General features: G+C 42.0%; 2 protein-coding genes across 6 annotated transcripts in view; one reads left to right on the forward strand and one right to left on the reverse strand.

Moving 5' to 3' along the window:
* MRPL30 (mitochondrial ribosomal protein L30) overlaps positions 1-6435 on the forward strand; it is a 9399-nt gene extending 2964 nt beyond the window's left edge. The window contains exons 3-6 of one of the 2 annotated variants that reach the window (XM_083168517.1): positions 1619-1702; positions 5165-5311; positions 5856-5929; positions 6255-6435. In XM_083168517.1, the coding sequence (XP_083024643.1) occupies positions 1619-1702; positions 5165-5311; positions 5856-5929; positions 6255-6387 (438 nt within the window). In that variant the 3' untranslated portion in view covers positions 6388-6435. The remainder of the gene's footprint in view (positions 1-1618; positions 1703-5164; positions 5312-5855; positions 5930-6254) is intronic. The other variant, XM_083168518.1, reaches the window with a different exon arrangement.
* Positions 6436-13241: 6806 nt separating this feature from the next.
* Positions 13242-19377, reverse strand: part of LOC146057371 (ATP-binding cassette sub-family C member 5-like) — a 136434-nt gene continuing 130298 nt past the window's right edge. For all 4 annotated transcript variants that reach the window (XM_083168519.1, XM_083168520.1, XM_083168521.1 and 1 more), the window contains 3 exons: positions 16142-16255; positions 14830-14994; positions 13242-14236 (listed from right to left, as the gene is read on the reverse strand). In XM_083168519.1, coding sequence (XP_083024645.1) covers positions 14147-14236; positions 14830-14994; positions 16142-16255 — 369 coding nt within the window. In that variant the 3' untranslated portion in view covers positions 13242-14146. The remainder of the gene's footprint in view (positions 14237-14829; positions 14995-16141; positions 16256-19377) is intronic.

Below are 19377 nucleotides of genomic sequence, written 5' to 3' on the forward strand. Positions count from 1 at the left end.
CCCCCTGCACACGCCGTTTCCACACCGCTGGGTTTTTGCAGCGGTGTGGAAATGGCTTGCGCGGCGGCTAAATGCAGCGGGCTCCCTGCATTAGCTGCAAGCCTTGCTGTTTGGGGGAATCGTAGCGTCCTCTTACAGCGAGGTTTCCCCTGGAACAGTGAATAGGGTGAGTGGCCGGCGTAGAGTTTGAATGGCGAGGGTCGCTTGTTTTTGGCGATCCCCGTCATTTAACTCGCTCGCCGACCGCATTGAATATGGTGCCCATACACGTCCCAATACTGCCGATGCGATGTGTGCTTTGAGATGCGCGCTCCTGCGGCATCTCATCGCATAGTACAAAAAGTATGTGCTGCACATACTTTTTGTACTGTCTTTTTATTGCATCGCATGCACAACACATGCAATGCGATGCAATATTAGCACAAAAAGTACGTCAGTATCGGGACGCGTATGGGCACCTTAACAGTAATCGTCCATCGTGTAATTCCTTCCTTGATATCTTTATTGCATACCTCAATATCCTGATTCTCCCTTTTCTTTGCTTAAATCACCTAGATTGGACGGGAAGTGATCTAAATGGTTGAGCAAAAAATGTACTTAAATACTCGTGTTGGCACCTACTTTGTCGAAACATTTTAGCATGTTGTGGACTAAAGGAGCCCACACACACAATGCAATTTTAACTAAAAAGTACAATAATCGCACTGTATAGTTCAAATCGCACCATGTTTATTTTGTCTTGCGATGTGATGCGCGCTCCCTCGTATTCCATATCGCAAGGCAAAAAAGTGTGCAGACAGGTATTTTTGAACTACAACGCATGTACGCTGTAATTGACTATTGTAGTGTAGTCAAAAATCTGGGGCAGTTCAAATAGCAAGTAGTTCAAATCGCACAAAGTGTACAGTCCAAATTATATATAACATTCGCATTACTTGACAAATTATTACATTAAACTCAGTTTGATATTTTTCCTGTCAAGGGATATCAAGGTAGGTGGCATCATCAAATGATGGCTGATTACTGTTGGAGTATGCAGAGGGACTGCCCGCAACAAAAATACAAAATAAAAAAATCTTTAATATTTCTGACAAATTAAATTAAACAATGTTAATAGTTAAAGACCTATGTATATCTCAAAAAGTAGAGCCAACTGTAAAATAAGCATGGCACATTCATGATCAGGAGCACAAAATTATAAAAAAAACTTAAATCCCTGTTATTGATGATGAGCATTCAAAACTGATTTAAATAATGCTGTACCCAATAGTGGATCCTTTCCAAAAGAGTATTTTCTGGGTTAAATTGTCAGTTATTGAAAACTATAGGACAAATTACTACAGACATTAAAAAAATGAATAAAAACAAGCTCAATAACTGCTTGTTTGTGTCCAAATGAATATATGATAAATGATTACTTGGCAAAATCAACCAGTGTAAATGATTGCTGCTTTAAAAAAATGGGGAAACTGTTCCAAAACCTCCTGTTTCTGATTCCCACACCCTATTACGTTTGGCCCATATTAACAGTTGCTACAGTGTCATAGTAGTAGTAGGGAAATGGTTAGCATTTAAATGTCTCTGGGCGATTCTTAATTTAACTAAATTTGATATTCAGATTTTGACAGAGCACCCCGCCTTGTCACTGGTGGGGACTGGCTGGTTCCGCCATAAGTTCACAAAGTCTCGTGTTCCTGAGGAGGTAAGAATTTGCAAAGAAAAATAATAAAAATGACTGTTCTTTTCGGTTGATTTTCATAAGCTATTGTTGCATCCAGTTATGAATGAAACCCCCAAAAAATAAAAAAGATAAGTGGCGCAAGTATCATGACAATAGTACATAAAGAAATAATGAGGATGCATACTTATAGAACAGTAGCATGGATTGCTTGATACATATTCATATAGATCAGATCATCAGAGAAATCAAGCAGATTTTGTATGAACCCACATTTTTGGTTAGTGTCTGGTGTCCGTGAGTCTCAGAATCACTGCCGTCTGCTGGCAGGGAGTGAAAGTACATCTCTTTCTCACACATGCACAAACACAGAAGGTAGCAGACTTGCATGCAAAGCTTTTGCTTCCAGCGGGCTTACTAGTAATACACATAATTTGCATCATTCCACAGGTAGCAAATGTCAAACTAAACGTTACATACTAATTGTTTGTCATCTCTCGGAATAAAGATGGTATAATTAGCAATAGAGTCCACCTGGGGAATTGGTCCAACTTTAGGATGGCATTGCAGCTGTATCCTCCTGGGTGGTAGTGAAGTAAACAGAGTCCCACTTGATGATGTTGAGATGACTGCGACTGGTCCAGATGGCATAAAGTGCAGTAGTGCTGTGCAAGATGGCAGTGGCAATATAAAGGGCCTAATGCTGGCCACACATCACACCAACTTTCCTCCAACCATCCAACTAGTTGGTTGATTGGACTGAAAGTCTGGTACTGTATGGGGGCAAATGCCAATAAGCTATTTGCTCACAAACTCAGGAGAATGGACAAAAACATTCAGTGAAATTGTGTAAATCAAAGTTGGTCTGATGTGTGGCCAGCTTTACGCATTTCCCTGTCTGTAGGACAGCTGCAATGCCATCCTAAAGTTGGATCAATTCCCCAGGTGGACCTTTATTTGGAGAGCTCACCAGAGACTCTGTATACTTGGCAAGAATCCCCATACCAATACCAGGCGATCTAAATAGGAATGGATGACCTGTAGCTATTAGCACTTACAGATGCCAGTGGCCTCATACTGTTGTTTTTAACTAGTTAAATTTTTATTAGTATTAAAATTGCACAATAATTAAAGTGCACAATAAAATGTTTATCATTTAATGCTCATTGGCATACTAGCGCTACTTTTCTTTATCTATAACCCTATTTAGGGTGTTACTCCCTCCCTACAGTAGCTGCTTGCTGAACCACCTCACACCACATCTTTGCTACCTAGGTAGCAATTTTGTTGTAGTTAGAAAGGTGGGGCATCTATTTTTTTGATGCAGATTATATATATATATATAATCTCACTTCCACGTGATGGCACTCCAGATAAAAAACGTCTCACACCGCAGGGTTACAACAACGTTTCGAGGTCTTTACTATTCACCTCTTCATCAGGTCACACAAATACATATAAAAACATAACGACATTTATACTCACAGATCACCAGTGCACGCCTCCCGGTCCCGGAGTTCCCGCCGGCGCTGTCCGTCTCCGTCATCAATGTGCGTCACACTGCGTCATTCCGCACGGACGTAGACCCGGCGCACACGCCGCGCGGCATCCGTTTCCATGGAAACCTGAGATAACAAAAACGTACTAGCTTTAATACATATAATATGAAAAAAACACCATGCTACAAGCCAAGAAAAAAATAAAAAGTCAATAGCAGACATTTTAGCCATCATGCAGAATAAATGATTATAGGCATAATTTTGTAATTAATATAGCACATGTCTGGTTATATTATGACCAATCAGCACCTCTTATTTTAGTGTATTAAGGATATATATACATAATCACATAACCCAAAAACTACAATGTAAAGGTTATAAATAGCAGCGTAAACCTAATTGCTATTTATAACCTTTACATTGTAGTTTTTGGGCTATGTGATTATGTATATATATCCTTAATACACTAAAATAAGAGGTGCTGATTGGTCATAATATAACCAGACATGTGCTATATAAATTACAAAATTATGCCTATAATCATTTATTCTGCATGATGGCTAAAATGTCTGCTATTGACTTTTTATTTTTTTCTTGGCTTGTAGCATGGTGTTTTTTTCATATTATATGTATTAAAGCTAGTACGTTTTTGTTATCTCAGGTTTCCATGGAAACGGATGCCGCGCGGCGTGTGCACCGGGTCTACGTCCGTGCGGAATGACGCAGTGTGACGCACGTTGATGACGGAGACGGACAGCGCCGGCGGGAACTCCGGGACCGGGAGGCGTGCACTGGTGATCTGTGAGTATAAATGTCGTTATGTTTTTATATGTATTTGTGTGACCTGATGAAGAGGTGAATAGTAAAGACCTCGAAACGTTGTTGTAACCCTGCGGTGTGAGACGTTTTTTATCTGGAGTGCCACCACGTGGAAGTGATATTGTGAGACCGAGCAAGGGATCTGGTGGGCACCCTTTAACAGTTATCTCAAGCTAAGGAAGTGCTGCTCCAAAGGGATGGATATATATATATATATATAATTATAGTAAATGCATATGATTTTTTGCATATTGAAAATGAGGTACTCTTTACTTAGCACGGCGACCATCGCATGCACTAAAAAAACGGGTGCGACGCGATGCCGCGATTTCCCATAGGGATCAATGTTAAAAGTCTCAATGGACGCGATTTTAGTGTTCAGTGCCTCAATGCTCGCGATTTTTACATAGGAAACAATGTTAAATGGGCCACAGAGCCCAAATAGTCCCCCTGAAGTCTGAAATGGCCCCCACAATTGTTAACGCTACCCCACGATCAACGTGAACCCGAAGCGTGGCGAGCACAGTGAGCCCGCGAGGGGCGGCGGTACGCGTCCTCCGACCTTTTCATACCCCCACTATCCACGTCGGCGTGGAGTTGAGAATAGAATAGTGTGGCGAGCGCAGCGAGCCGAGCCCGAAGCGTGGCGAGCGCACGCGGATACCTTCACAGGAAAACGCGTCCCTTCGCGGGCTTCACAGGTATCCGCGTCCCCTCGCGGGGCTCGCCACGCTTGTGGCTCGCAGCGCTCGCCACACTATTCTATTCTCAACTAGCCGATGTGGATAGTGGGGGTATGAAAAGGTCGGAGGACGCGTACCGCCGCCCCTCGTGGGCTCGCTGCGCTCGACACACTTCGGGTTCCCGTTGATCGTGGGGTGGCGTTAACAATTGTGGGGGCCATTTCAAACTTCAGGGGGTCTATTAGGGCTCTGTGGCCCATTTAACATTGTTTCCTATGGAAAAATCGCGAGCATTGAGGCATTGAACAGTAAAATCGCGTCCATTGAGACTTTTAACATTGTTCCCTATGGGAAATCGCGGGCATCGCGTCGCACCCATTATTTTAGTGCATGCGATGGCCGCGATTTTTTACCCGCGATGACAATCGCGGGCGCCGTTCTAAGTAAAGAGTACCGAAAATGCTATTCTGTATTTTGCTATTTAGACCTTTCAGCCAAAACCAGAAGACCATGAGAAGTATGGGGGAAATCCCAATCAAGCACACAAGTTACATCTTGTCACTAGGATACGATCGTGGTTGGGAAGACCGTACTGGGAGAAGGAAGTTATAGACCGTCTCAAACTTGAAAAGGTAACCGCCCCCCCCCCTCCCCCCACAAAAAAAAAGTATTATGATTATTATTATTTGTAGCAAAAAACGTTTTTTTGGTATATCTGGCTTCCTCACCTCTTCACTCTATTATAACAATGTTGCTCATCTCATTTTCTTCTCCTGCCATATGCCTCTCCCTAAATCCTTCAGAATCCAGGTCAGACTCCTCACCTACACATACAAAGACCCCCCCCCCACACACACACACACACACATGTACGCACACACAGACGTTTCTAGCTTCATCTATGTCTGCAGTCTCTCTTCTGCTTCTCCTCAGACCTTCACCTCAGCACCACCCTTCTGCTAATGGTCGGTTCTAAAACTTTCCTGTGTTCCCATCACTCCTTCACTTTGCCTACCCCTACTCCATGTATCCCTTCCTGTGCATATGTAATCTCTCACAGGCAAGGCCCTCTTGTCCTAGAACTATCCATGTTCCCTTGTCTCCTACTCTCCCTCCATTGTTTGTTTATTTTTATTTTGGGTGCCCGCTCATTGAATACTTAAATACTGTTTCTAGGCGCACAAGCCAGTTGTACACAAGAACATCCCATCCGTCAACAAACGGCTTAAAGTTATCAAGCACTTAGTAAGGTTTGTGCAAATTTATTTTTATGCTTTAGTATGTGCCACCTAAAATCAGCTGTTCTAGTAGGAAATCGTCTTGGAGAAGTAACAAATGTACAGAACTTTCCATTTCTTGATATAACTTGATTGATATCTGAAACTATTGAAACTGAAACTATTGAAACTGAACTCTATAATCAGCCTTTCACACATGTTTTTACTGCACTGAATTTTGTTGGTTGCACTCTCACTCTCTTGCCCATTCCTATGTTTGGAAGTCACAAATGTTTAAGATGATGAAGATACAGCATAGATATTACGTATCCGTAACATGATTTTGTCCTTTTCACAGGGTTCGGCCTCTGATATTGCCGTATGGGCTTCCAACTGAGGAAGATATGTCTGACACTTACCTGAATAGCAGGGGACAATTGGTGATTCGTAAAAAGTTGCAGCCAGCTCATATAAAATCAGATGAATCATAGTTCATGTTCTTTCTTTGAAATTTGTAAAATAAATCATTTTGTACAGAACATATGTAAAGTATGTTGTGCTAATTATAAACTTAGAGATTTTAAAATTGGTTTAGTAAAAATAAAAATAGGTTATTCCCTATAGGACAACCTCTTCTTTATCTGTGCTGCTCATTCAAGAACTTGAAGTCCATCCATTCCAATCGGCAGCTTTCATAGAGCTCTACTGTAGTGCTATGGACAGGCGCAGTAACACATACACACACACACCTGCACTTTCCAACGCACCATGGTATAAGGGTAGTCATTTACAGGAGGGGGAAAGGTGGTACCCATAACCCTTTACTTTTGTAAACACACTGACAAACTAGTATATTTTATTTTGGAGTGATTTGTCTAAACATGTCTCCTTCTTTCATCTATAACCTAGATACAAAATGTAATAATGAACATGTCAAATTAGTGATTTATTTGACACTTGGGAATTGATTTTAGCAAATTTTAAGATTTAGCAAATTTTAAGATTTAGCAAATTTTAAGATTTGTTAAGAACTAGAGAGAATACAAAATAACAGAATATTTGTAAAGCTGTGCAAATGTGTACATTTAAGAAAGTATCAGGATTTGAAATTACGCATTCTTTTGTATACTTAAATATCCAACTATAGTTAATTTGGATATTGGAATTGGGAGCTTGTTTTTAAATCTGATACTTTAGGGCATTAGCTGTCTGGGGTAAATTAAATTTCAGATTAATTTGTTCATCTAGACCAGTGATGGGGAACATTTGGCTCCCAGCTGTTGTTAAACTACACAGCCCAGCAGGCCCTGCAAGAGTTTTAGCATGGCCAAATAGTAAAACTGTAGCAGGGCATGCTGGGATGTGTAGTTGAACAGCAGCTGGTAGCTAGAGGTTCCCCATCCCTGACCTAGACAATTCAGTGTGAAAATAGCCACACTGTACGGCAGCCCGATCTTGCTGAAGTGTTTGCTGCCCCACAGGGTATACAGAGCCTTTCAGGGTCGGATTGGGAAACCGGGTAATTTCCCGGTGGGCCAGTCCAGACCTGGCCGCTTCCCCACCCCGGCTGGGCTGCCGCTGTTCACCCTTGCTTGGCCACGGGCCGCGCTAGCACCGGCTATGTCATAATCAATGCTGGCCGACCGCCAGCGTGAGCACTGTACGGGTGACCAGGGGAAGGGTAACAGGACACAGCTCAGCTCACCCAGGGGCAGCAGGGAGTGCAGCAGCACCGTGGCCGTGGTCCTCCGTATGTGGTGCTGGATAAAGGACACGTTCTCGCTCGCCAGCCAGCCAGCCAACCAGTACCTGCACCGTAATGCCGGCCGAGTGGAACTCATTGAAAACAAAGCACACAGCGAACACCACGTAAGCTAAAGTGAAGGTAGCAGCCGGGCTCTCCATGGCTTATGTGGGCAGTCGCAGGGTGCGAGATGAGATGGCAATTCATATTTTTCATTGGTAGTTTGATCCCCCTCATAAACTTTGTCTGTTTAAATCTTTATTCGTGTTTAACGATTACTGCAGTGCTGACTAGGTTTTACTTGTATTGGTATTCCACAGCAAAGAAAAAAAGACCTTATTAATTTGAGTTGATTTGGATTTGCACATGTCTTAATTTGCCCATAAAATAGTGTGGATTGGGCACATGTCTTAAGTTGCCCATAAAAAAGTGTGGTTTGGGGCCTTTTCACCTGATTATGATGCACCACACTGAGAAATCACGTGAAAAGTGTTAAATCGTATGTGTTTGACTTCTGATGCATGGTCCCGTGTGCAATGTATTGGAGATGGAGATAGTCATGGCTGCACAAAGCATTATCAGATCCCGCAGCCATGACTGGAATTGCATACAATACATCATATGTAAAAGGACTGCATACAGTGTATCATATGTGATCCTGAGGACTTCAAGGGAAATCGCATGTGACTTCACTCCCAATATGTAGCACTAGTTTATGAGGGCCTTTACTTATTCAGATAAAGTCTTTCTTTGTCTGCACATTTCTAAAAAGAATAAAATAAAAAAAACATTGCTGCAAGAAATAAGACTAAAAAAAACTGTAGAAGGGCATCAAGAAGTCAGCTAAACAGAGAGAAATATAAACTATAGTGTTTATTTTATCTGAATATACTTAATCTGATTCAAAAATTAGATTTTGCGGTGAATCTCTTAACCAGTTACAAAGACAATTGAAGCTTAGGTACTTGTGTAGTTTCACAGCGCCAGCATGGCCGCGCGCTACTTCCGGGTCTGTGTATCCTTGCGGGGCTCGCTGCGCTCGCCCACGCTTCGGGCTCGATACACTCGCCACACTATCTAAAATCAACTCCATGCCAACGTGGATAGTGGGGGTATGAATTATTTTACAAAGTGTGTTGAGTGCAAGGGGACGCGACCCGGGAGTAGCGTGCGGCAATGCTGGCGCCGTGAAACTACACTTAAACTGAGTACACACCTAAAGATGTATCTGTCTGGTGGGAACAAAGATCTTCTAATGTATGGGATCAGAATACCATTTGCTCCCGTATGGTGTAATACAGACAAAATTCTGTATATTATGTTAATTATTCAGAAGCCTACAAGATCTAAAATTAGGTGACTGATTGATCAAATGTAATGCCAATAAGTGCATGTTTGGCCAGCTTGCTTTCATTCATTGTCTGAATACACATTACCAAAGGTTATTTACCCATATTGTTATATAATTACTACTTTTATATAGATTTTCATCAAAAAGGAAATTGTGTACAAAATTTTGTTTTATAAATAAATATTTATTAATCTGTCATTATAAATATATTTAACTTTAAAAACAAAATTTAACAACTATACCTCTCAAGAAATGCAGCAAATATGTTAACATATAAATTATCCAAAATATTCTATTTTAAACAAAAATACAATTGTAGATGGCAAGCTGGCCATCAATAGTCCATGAATATAGGAGTACAAAAATCACTGGTCCACTCCAGTTACACTGCCAAAACGGTTAAGGAGGCTTGTACACAAGGCTATTATCCAGGTTATCGCTTTCATTTTTGGGAAATAGCCTGCAAATGTTCCACTGCTCCTCCGCCATCACCTGTATGTAAGCGCAGCTGTATTTGTTTCTACATTGTTTATCAAACTGATATATAATATCCAGCTTCTTGACATTTATAGCACCTTATAGGTATATGTGGAAATATCACATATAAGTTATAAATAGTTCTAGTATGAAATTTACTCTGTGCTGTTGCCCCACTGTTGATACAGGTTTGTATGCAAGTTGAAGATTTGTTGTTCCATACTGCTGCAGATTTCAGATTTCCAGCATGTTCCTCCCTGATGAGGCGTGGTCACGTTGACCTACTAAGGAGATCTCCTCCGTAGCTATTTCATATTATTAACAAACAAACATTTGCTGTGCATAATTGATTAAATTAACATTTTTACACAACTTTTTGCAATTCGTCTCACTACATTTTATTGTAAATAAAACAACCTACCTGAGATCTACCTTTAAGTAGTTATCACAATTAGTTTAACAATTTTTATAATGTTCTATTTAATCATTCAAGAACTCAAATGAGGTGTAGAAGAATATATTAGTAACATCACTTCTCCAGACTAAATAACTGCCTCAGTGAGATTTATTGTTACACACATTTTACATGTATTAAGAGAAAAAGAATGGTGTTTTTGGTGTGACGACATAACTTACAAAAAAAATAAAAATTATTTTATTTTGCTGGCCACCGTATATAACATTATCTGCAACTTTAATGCACCATCTCTGTTTCTGATTGTTTTTTTTTATTATTATTATTTTTTTTAGAGGGATAAGATTTGTATAGTAGCCATTCTATTGGATTTGCTATAGTGATATCTGTAGATTATGTAAATGAAATGCAATCCACAACTATCTTGTTGTGTGAAAGCTCAGTCACAGCAGCAGCATAACGAAGGTCGCTGCAGCCATGGATGGATTGAGATGGGAAACATTCCAAAAAATAGGTCTTGTGTGTCTGTTAAGGGCAGGGCTGGGCAATTGCGGCCCTCCAGACATTGAGGAACTACACATCCCAGCATGCCTTGCATCAGTTTCAGCATGGCCACATAGCAAAACTAATGCAAAGCATCCTGGGATGTGTAGTTCCTCAACATCTGGAGGGCCGCAATTGCCCAGCCCTGGTTAAGGGGGTCGGATCCCTCCTTATACAGTTATTCCCAATTCTGAGTTGCACACAGTTGCATCTGTGCTTGTATCTTTTCCTGCAGTTGTGTTTGCAACGTTATGCTAATTCTACTGGAATGCTCTTCCTTCCTGGGCAGATTAAGAATTTAATGTGGCCCTGGAAAATTTTCCAAAAATTGGCTCCCTAGCATGCCACCTTTTACCCCTAAAACACCCACACCAGCATGCCATCCTCTACCCCACAGCTTCTTAAAGTCTGTCCTCAGGACCCCACACAGTGCATGTTTCGCAGGTCTCCTCACAGAATCAAGTGAAATAATTAGCTCCACCTGTGGATCTTTCAAAGTGTGTCAGTCAGTAGTACATGCAATGCACCTGTTGGGTGACCACCTGGAAAATGGACTGTGTTGGGTCCTGAGGACAGCGTTTCATAACCCCCTGCACTCGCACCACCAGTCTGAAACCCACCGAGAATCTTCCTTGTGGCTTCTGTTGCCAATTCCCCCTTGGCTTCAGCTCGCACAAAGTGGCTAATCTTTATAAAAAAATGTGCTGTTACCGTGATATAATAGTAAGTAATATAGCTTTCATTTTCTACATTAATAGAAGAGTAATGGCGGGCACATGCAAACAGCAGCTCTCAATTCTAGCAGGTTTTGTAAGCAGCTATATGTACCACGTTTTCCATAAATGTCAAATAAATTGGCAAATAACTAATATTCTGGATTTTGTGGTGCAGCAGGTTGCTCTTATCATTTATGTCCCATTCTGGGCTGTGGTAAGCATCATATAGACTGCTATATCCATGCAGTGGCGCCGGAACAGGGGGGGGCGAGGGGGCAGCTTGCCCCCCCCCAAAATTACTGAGGCGCCAGTATGTCCGGCCCGCCCGCCTATATTACAGCCGCCCGCCCGCCTATATTAAATAAGTATCATCCGCCCGGCCGCCTATATTTCATACCAGCCGCCGGGGATGGCTGCTGCTGCCGCCGGGGAGATGTGCATAAGACGCGCCAGCCAATCACTGCCGGCGCATCCCCTCCACATACACTGTGATTGGCGGGCGCGTCTTCTACACATCTCCCCGGCGGCAGCAGCCATCCCCGGCGCCTGGTATGTAATATAGGCGGGCGGATGATAATACATAAGTAATATAGGGGCGGGCGGGCGGCTGATAATAAATCAGTTATATAGTCTGGCGGGCGGGTGGGCAGCTGATTAATCAGTAATATAGCCGGGCGGGTGGCAGGGAAGATGTGCGCCCGCCAATGCTGCTTCTCTCACCCTCCCTTCCCCAGTGACTGACACATCCAGGGGTTGTCATTTACCCCTGGATTCACACCCAAACAGGTTTATGTAATTATGTCTGATTATCATAATCAGACATAATCACATAAATCTGTTTGGGGGTGACACTGCCACTTTTTCCACTTTTTACGAGTAAATGACAACCCCTGGATTAATGTCAGTCCTGGTGTCTCTGGCCACATGTATATGCCGCTGCCCGGTGTATAATGTCCACGTGTATATGCCGCTGCCCTGTGTATAATGCCCATACAAAAATGCCGCTGCCTTGTGTATAATGCCCACGCATATATGCCGCTGCCCTGTGTATAATGCCCATGCATATATGCCGCTGCCAGTGTGTATAGTGCCCGGGGGTAACATATAGCAATTTAGGGGGCGCCAAAATGAGATTATATTTTGCACCCCCCAACCTAAAAACGTTCCAGCGCCTCTGTATCCATGTTACAATAGGTGTGCTCCTGCCCTCAGAGTCTTGTCTTCAAGGGATAACCCTCACCCAGCCTTTCTCCTGTTCCCTTTAACACCCTGATATGTCTGCATACACCCGAGGAACCTGCACCCAACTCTTGGCAAATTAAGACAAATGTGCAACGGTACAGTAATTTCTAATCATGGTAGTTATATAATTGCACCAACAAATTCCTCCTTTTCTGGTAGATGACCATTGTACCATCTATTCTTATTCTCTGGCTAAATTATTTTTTCATTATAAGGACTTTTTAAAACCTAACAATACGTTATGAGGAGTATTGTAATGTGTAACATGCTTGGACACAATCTTATTAGTGACGTGCCCCTGGGAAATATTTTACATTGCTGGCCATTGTGCTCTAGATTCTATGTAGTGGAAAGAAATTGAAAAGTTCCTTTAGGCGCAAAGGTGTTTATTAGAATAAAAACAATCAATCACAAAAAACATCAAAAGGATAAAAGATACAAAAAATCCCTCTCACCCAGTGTCGGTGGTGGAGCCACAGATGGCAAAGGCAGAGTGTCCTAAAAATAGATCCACCCTGCAGGCTCCACGGGCTTAGCACTGGGCTGGGTCCTGGATAGTAGCAGCAGTCCTGGGCCAACGCGTTTCGATTCTCTGGGAATCTTTGTCAAGAGCCTTGACAAAGATTCCCAGAGAATCGAAACGCGTTGGCCCAGGACTGCTGCTACTATCCAGGACCCAGCCCAGTGCTAAGCCCGTGGAGCCTGCAGGGTGGATCTATTTTTAGGACACTCTGCCTTTGCCATCTGTGGCTCCACCACCGACACTGGGTGAGAGGGATTTTTTGTATCTTTTATCCTTTTGATGTTTTTTGTGATTGATTGTTTTTATTCTAATAAACACCTTTGCGCCTAAAGGAACTTTTCAATTTCTTTCCACTATCGATCCACACTTGGGGTGCGTTGGAAAACACCCAGATTTGTTCCTAGGGCTGCAATAAGGGGTGCGCAGGGTGACCAAGTTCACCTACCAAACCTAGATTCTATGTAGTCTAGCTTGTAACAAGGTAAACTTTGACACGTTATATTACTCTTAAAGCAACTTTTGTACCCTCGCAGGTCCAGCTCAAAAATATACTCCTCATAAAAAGTTTATTTTGCTTTCCGCAAAATCTTTGAACATTAATCTGATTAAAATATAAATGATCTAAGAAGCGCAAGGTTTTCTAGAACCAGTGATTTCTACGCTACATATATTTGAGATAATGTTGAGGTGTGAAGATGTTCCACTAAAAAAAGCTATGCATCATACACAGGGCTATTGCCCTCAGTTTCTGATATGGCAGTATAAACATATCTCTGCCTGTTCAATATTATTCTCATAGCATCTGGCCGTGTCTTACAGTCCTATGTAAGCTTATTTATGCAACCAGAAGGGTCTAGGTACCAGGTTTCTATATTATTTTTTATGAGCCTAGTTGTGGGTAAATCTAGACCATATTTATTGTTACATAAGCCAAAATAATGTGGCAACCTTAGACGTTTGTACTGCAGCGTTAGACAGAATTGCTAAATATCTAGGCCTAGGTGGATCTAGCTAACCAGCCTTTACTTTGCTATGTTTGAAGGTCTAAGCCATGTTTTCAGCTGACAATCTGAAATATGGCTAATGGACCCATACATCATGTGTCCCGATTCCCCGCTCCTCCAAATGGATAACCAATCGGCAGCCAGGGATCATTGCCGCGATCCTGTATGGAATCGAGGAAATTAAACATGTTAAGAAACATGACGGCTGTAGTAAAATTCTTGCAGGTTTCATTCTTTAATGTGTTCTTTCTGCTGCCATTGCCATGGCATGAAATGTAGACTGTTCACTTGACAGAAGGGCTGATGGATTGTCAAACTCTACGATCTGCACACACAAAAAAATGTTAGGATGTTTTATGTGCTATGGCATTCTGCAGTTCTAGAATAATCTTGTTGGAACAAATGGCAAATTTTGATATATATTTTGGGACAGTAGTTCAAGGATTATGCGACCAAAGGGGTCTATTCTAAATATATACTAAGGCCTTATTATATAAAATAAAAATACAATTTACTATATATAGTATGCAATTTACAATAAAACAAAAACCAATCATAAAAACAGATTTTTACATTAAAGAGAGGATTTAACTGGTAAGATAAAACCATGAAAGTGCATAAAAGGTGCATATCTTTTAGGATGAGGTACAGTAGGTGCAAAAGAGGACGCAAAAAGTACACTCAGCATTAACTCGGACTAGTCCAGCTGTTACTGTAAGGAGTTTCTGCATTTGCAATGTCAGCAATTTGCAACATATGCTAATATAAAAACTATATGGATGTGGTTTTATTATTTAGGATTGGGTCATACTGAGCAGAATATATATTAATGAAAAAAAAGACGATGCAGTTTTGCTGCAATCTCTCTTTGTCAGTGATCTTCAAACTCAAAAACGTTATTATGCTGTGTTTACTTACGTTTCCATTGTCCATTACCATGATCCTATTACAGTGAAAGACAGAATTAAGGCGGTGAGCTATAATAAGCACAGTGCATTCACTAAATGCATCATTAATCGTCTCCTGGATCAGGGCGTCGGTTTCATTATCAATTGCTGCAGTTGCTTCATCTAACAGTAATATCTAAATAAATGAAAGTGTGAAAATGAAATGATTTATACATGTTTTATTTTTCATTATTAGTGTTATATATTTGTGGCCATGCACATGAAAAAATATATAGTGCACTTTAGGAGGAGATGGTAGGGGCCTTGACAAAGGTCTGGGGGCAGACCGAAACGTTGGGGCCCACTGTCATGCACATTGCACTTTATGTCTGAACTGCTGAAGATGGATTAAAAGAAAATTGATTATCCATGTATGAAGCCCGGTGAGTGTCCTCATTTTTCTCTCAAAGCTATATATATATATATATATATATATATATATATATATAAGGAGCAAAGGTGCGGCACTCTCGGCGTAATAAAGAGGCAGGAGACAGTTCCTTTACATCAACGTTTCAATTTAATTTTCGAAATTTTCATCAGGATCTGATGAAAATTTCGTAAATGAAATTGAAACGTTGATGTAAAGGAACTGTCTCCTGCCTCTTTATTACGCCGAGAGTGCCGCACCTTTGCTCCTTGTATTACCTTCTTGTGAAGGCACCGGCTACAGTTATTTCTTCGTTGGGAGTGCCTGGCCCCTGCTCTATATATATATATATATATATATATATATATATATATATATATATATATATATATATATATATATATATATATATATATATGTAGCAGTTGACATCTATTTGGAGGAGAGTGTGATCTTTACCTTGGAATATTATATATATATATATATATATGTATATATATATTTTTTTTTTTTTTCATTTAAAACCTCACCTAACAAGCGCTTTTTATCTATTATACCAGTAATCTAAAAAACAAAAAAGCAGCGATCATAAAAGCGCAGAGCACACTTATTTATCACATGGAGAATTAAGGAATAAGTGAGCATAAAATAATTGGTCTGCCACAACTATGTCTAGGCACGCAGAGCTAAGATATACTACATGGTTCCTTCTGTGTGCCACACTATTTTTCTATAGTTCTTTGGGTTTGGTTTGGTACTAAGTACTTTGGTACTTTGGGTTAGTTTGGTACTAAGGCACAGTTAGGAAGAAGTAGCGTAATTGGCAACCTTTGTGCCAGTCACTATTTTATTTTAAATTATTTAGTTTAGATCTGCTCCATCTGTAGGTTGTCATTTAAATCTGCGCACTTACCTTACTGTTTCTTAGTAAAGCACGTGCCATGCACAGCAGCTGTCTTTCTCCAACCGAGAAATTACTTCCGTTCTCCGTTACCTGATAGTGTAGTTTTCCCTGCAGCTGTGCTACCTGCAATATGCATTACAATGGATTAAGTGCTTGTATTCTGAATTGATAAACATTCATTTAAATATGCGTAATATAAAAAGGGACTGCAACCTATCTACCGTGACAGACAGAGACACCTACACCATCAGGATAACACCTACCTATGCTGTATCTTTGGTTTAGCATATACAGAACTTGCCGACTTTCTGGATGCCTGTACTGGGAAAGGACTGCCGGGTCGTCTCAGCTTGGGGGCATGGTGCAGGAAATTGGATGGGCCAGTTGGTGTAATTACATGATTGTGCCATTGTGGCCATAACCCTTCTACACAATAATGTATTAACCAGCATTGAAATGGGCGCGCATGCACAATGATTCAATTCAGCTCGACTTGGGGCATCAGCTCTCTTGCTAGTCCACTTTCCTGGGCAAGTGGGCGGCCTGGTCAGCATAAATAATAGGGGAGTCTACCAGCACTACCCAATTTTCAGCAGTCTTCCAGTCATTCAGAGAAAGTATGCAAGTGTGGGAAACGGTCATCTGTCAGACCACACTTAGGTCGACAGTCATTAGGTAGACCCCGGAAGGTCGACAGGGTTAAAGGTCGACATGGGTCAAGGTCGACGTGACTTAAGGTCGACATGGGTTTAGGTCGACAGTCATTAGGTCGACATGAGTTTTTCACTGTTTTTTGAGCCGACATGTGCTGACAGGCGGTATTTCATGCCCTACCATCCACTAGGGCGTGGTGGGAGAATAAAATAGCGTGCCGAGCATAGCGAGGCACCATGCCCGAAGCATAGCGAAGCGAGCGCTGCGAGGGGCTGCGGTTCAACTCCAACTGTGTCCATGTCGACTGTGTCAACATTCGGGTCAAAAACAGTGAAAAACTCATGTCGACCTAATGACTGTCGACCTAAACCCATGTTGACCTTTAACCCTGTCGACCTTCCGGGGTCGACCTAATGACTGACTACCTAAGTCTGGTCTGACAGATGTACCGATTCCGCAAGTGTGCCCATCTACCATAGCAGACATTTTTTTTTTAAACAAACATTTTTTAGGGGTGATCTCTAGCACTACTTTACCAGAGTAGATTGAAGAGCTGCTCTGCCAGTGATCACCCTGCCCTCAGGGATACACTAGCGTGTACATATAATATAGTCTAAATAGGCACCACTGTATAACTATGAATTGTTTGGTATCTTTAATATATGTGTCTTTATACTACTGCAAAGTCCTTCCCTAGTGGAGATCCATGTGTCCATCTAAAAGTAGAACTACCTTTTGGTATTAGATGAAACATTGATCGCACCATCAAAACTTACAGCAGCTCTATGGGTGGCGGGTGTTGGTATAGCAAGCCAGCGGTGGTACGGGTGAGCAGTGCCGATGAGGCTCAACTAGCTTTGCGGAGGGGACGGGGTGCGGGCGCTACTCACCTTGCTCCATGCCACTGACCTGCTCCCAAGTGCCGCCCTCCAGTGGCCGGCAAACCCAGGCAAATGCCTAAAGCTGCCTAGTGGTGGCGCCGGCCCTGAGTATTCCATATCCTAAATGTACTTACTGTAATTAACCACTTCCTTCACTGGGTGCAAAACTTCCTATCCTCTAACCTTAGGGGGTGGCCATGTGTCCTGTGTACAGACCTCTTCGTAAACAGATCACCTGATAGTTCTCTGTATTGACCCTTATTATCCGGGCGCCCAATTAGCATATGTAAGGCACCGTGGGCAAATCACATCGCATGCGATTTTTTGCATGCAATGCGATTTTCCTATGTAATTTATTCACTGCTCTCTACCCGCGGGCGGTGCGATGCAATCGCACTGCACATCAAAGCAAAATCGAATGCGGTCGCATGTGATTTTACAGGATGCGATGCCATTGACTTTGCTATACATTTGTATGAGATGCAATGAGATTTAGGCACCCCCCCCCCCACCACTATCCATGCCACCCCGAAGCATGTAGGGCGGCGGCAGAACACGTCCTCTGACCTTTTCATACCCCCACTATCCACGTCAGCGTGGAGTCGATTTTATATAGTGTGGCGAGCCACCGAGCCCGAAGCGTGGCGAGCGGACGCGGATTACCTTACATGTATTCCGCGTCCCCTCACCATGCTTCGTGCTCGGTGGCTCGCCACACTATATAAAAACAACTCCACACCGACGTGGATAGTGGGGGTATGAAAAGGTTGGGAGGACGCGTTCTGCCACGCCTCGTGGTGGGGGGGGGGGGGTGCCTAAATCTCATTGCATGTTATACAAATGTATAGCAAAGTCAATGGCATCTCACCCTATAACAGGGGTTCCCAAACTTTTTTAAATCACGGCGTCCTAGAGCATCAAAATGTTTTCAAGGCACCCCTAGGTCAAATGCTTCTTATTGAGGAATTCTGAAAAAAAAATATTAAATGAAGTGCATTGTGTTTATATGTCACAGTTATCTAATGAGGGACAGGATTTGCTTCTGTTTGTCCACATATATTATGTTGGCAGCCACCAGCACTAGTTTTACCTGTTACATTGACCATTAATAATATGAATTGATCCTGGCCCACCAACCCAAGGCATCCCTGCAAGTGTCCTGAGGTACCCCAAGGAGCCTAGGTACACAGTTTTGGAACCACTGCCCTATAAAATCGCATGCAATCGCATGCGATTTTGCGGTGAGAATGCATGCGATCCGATCGTATCGCACCCACGGCCACAGTGAAGTGAATAAATTACATAGGGAAATCGCATCGCATCACATGTGATCGCATCGTACGCATGCGATGCGCTTTTCTTACGCAGAATCGCCCGCTAAGCAATTTGCTTAGTGGGCTCCCTGTTTTTACACAAGTACCATATATAGTAATCATATCTCTGCTTAGACGCCGGTTTTACTAACGTAAACATACCTACAGTAGGGCCAGATGCACTAAGCTTCAAAGATAAAATGGAGACTAATACACAGCCAGCCAATCATCTACCTGTTATGTCACAGATTGTGTTTGAAAAAATGTCAGACAGGATCTGATTTGTTGGTTGTTTATCATTCTCAAATGTATCACTTTTGAATCTTAATGGCTCTGGCCCCTAATCTGGCTAGCCTTTCCTCATAATCCAATGACTCCATACACTTAATCAATGTTA

Source organism: Crinia signifera, chromosome 2, assembly GCF_055691185.1.
Source record: "Crinia signifera chromosome 2, ASM5569118v1, whole genome shotgun sequence".
NCBI lineage: Eukaryota > Metazoa > Chordata > Amphibia > Anura > Myobatrachidae > Crinia > Crinia signifera.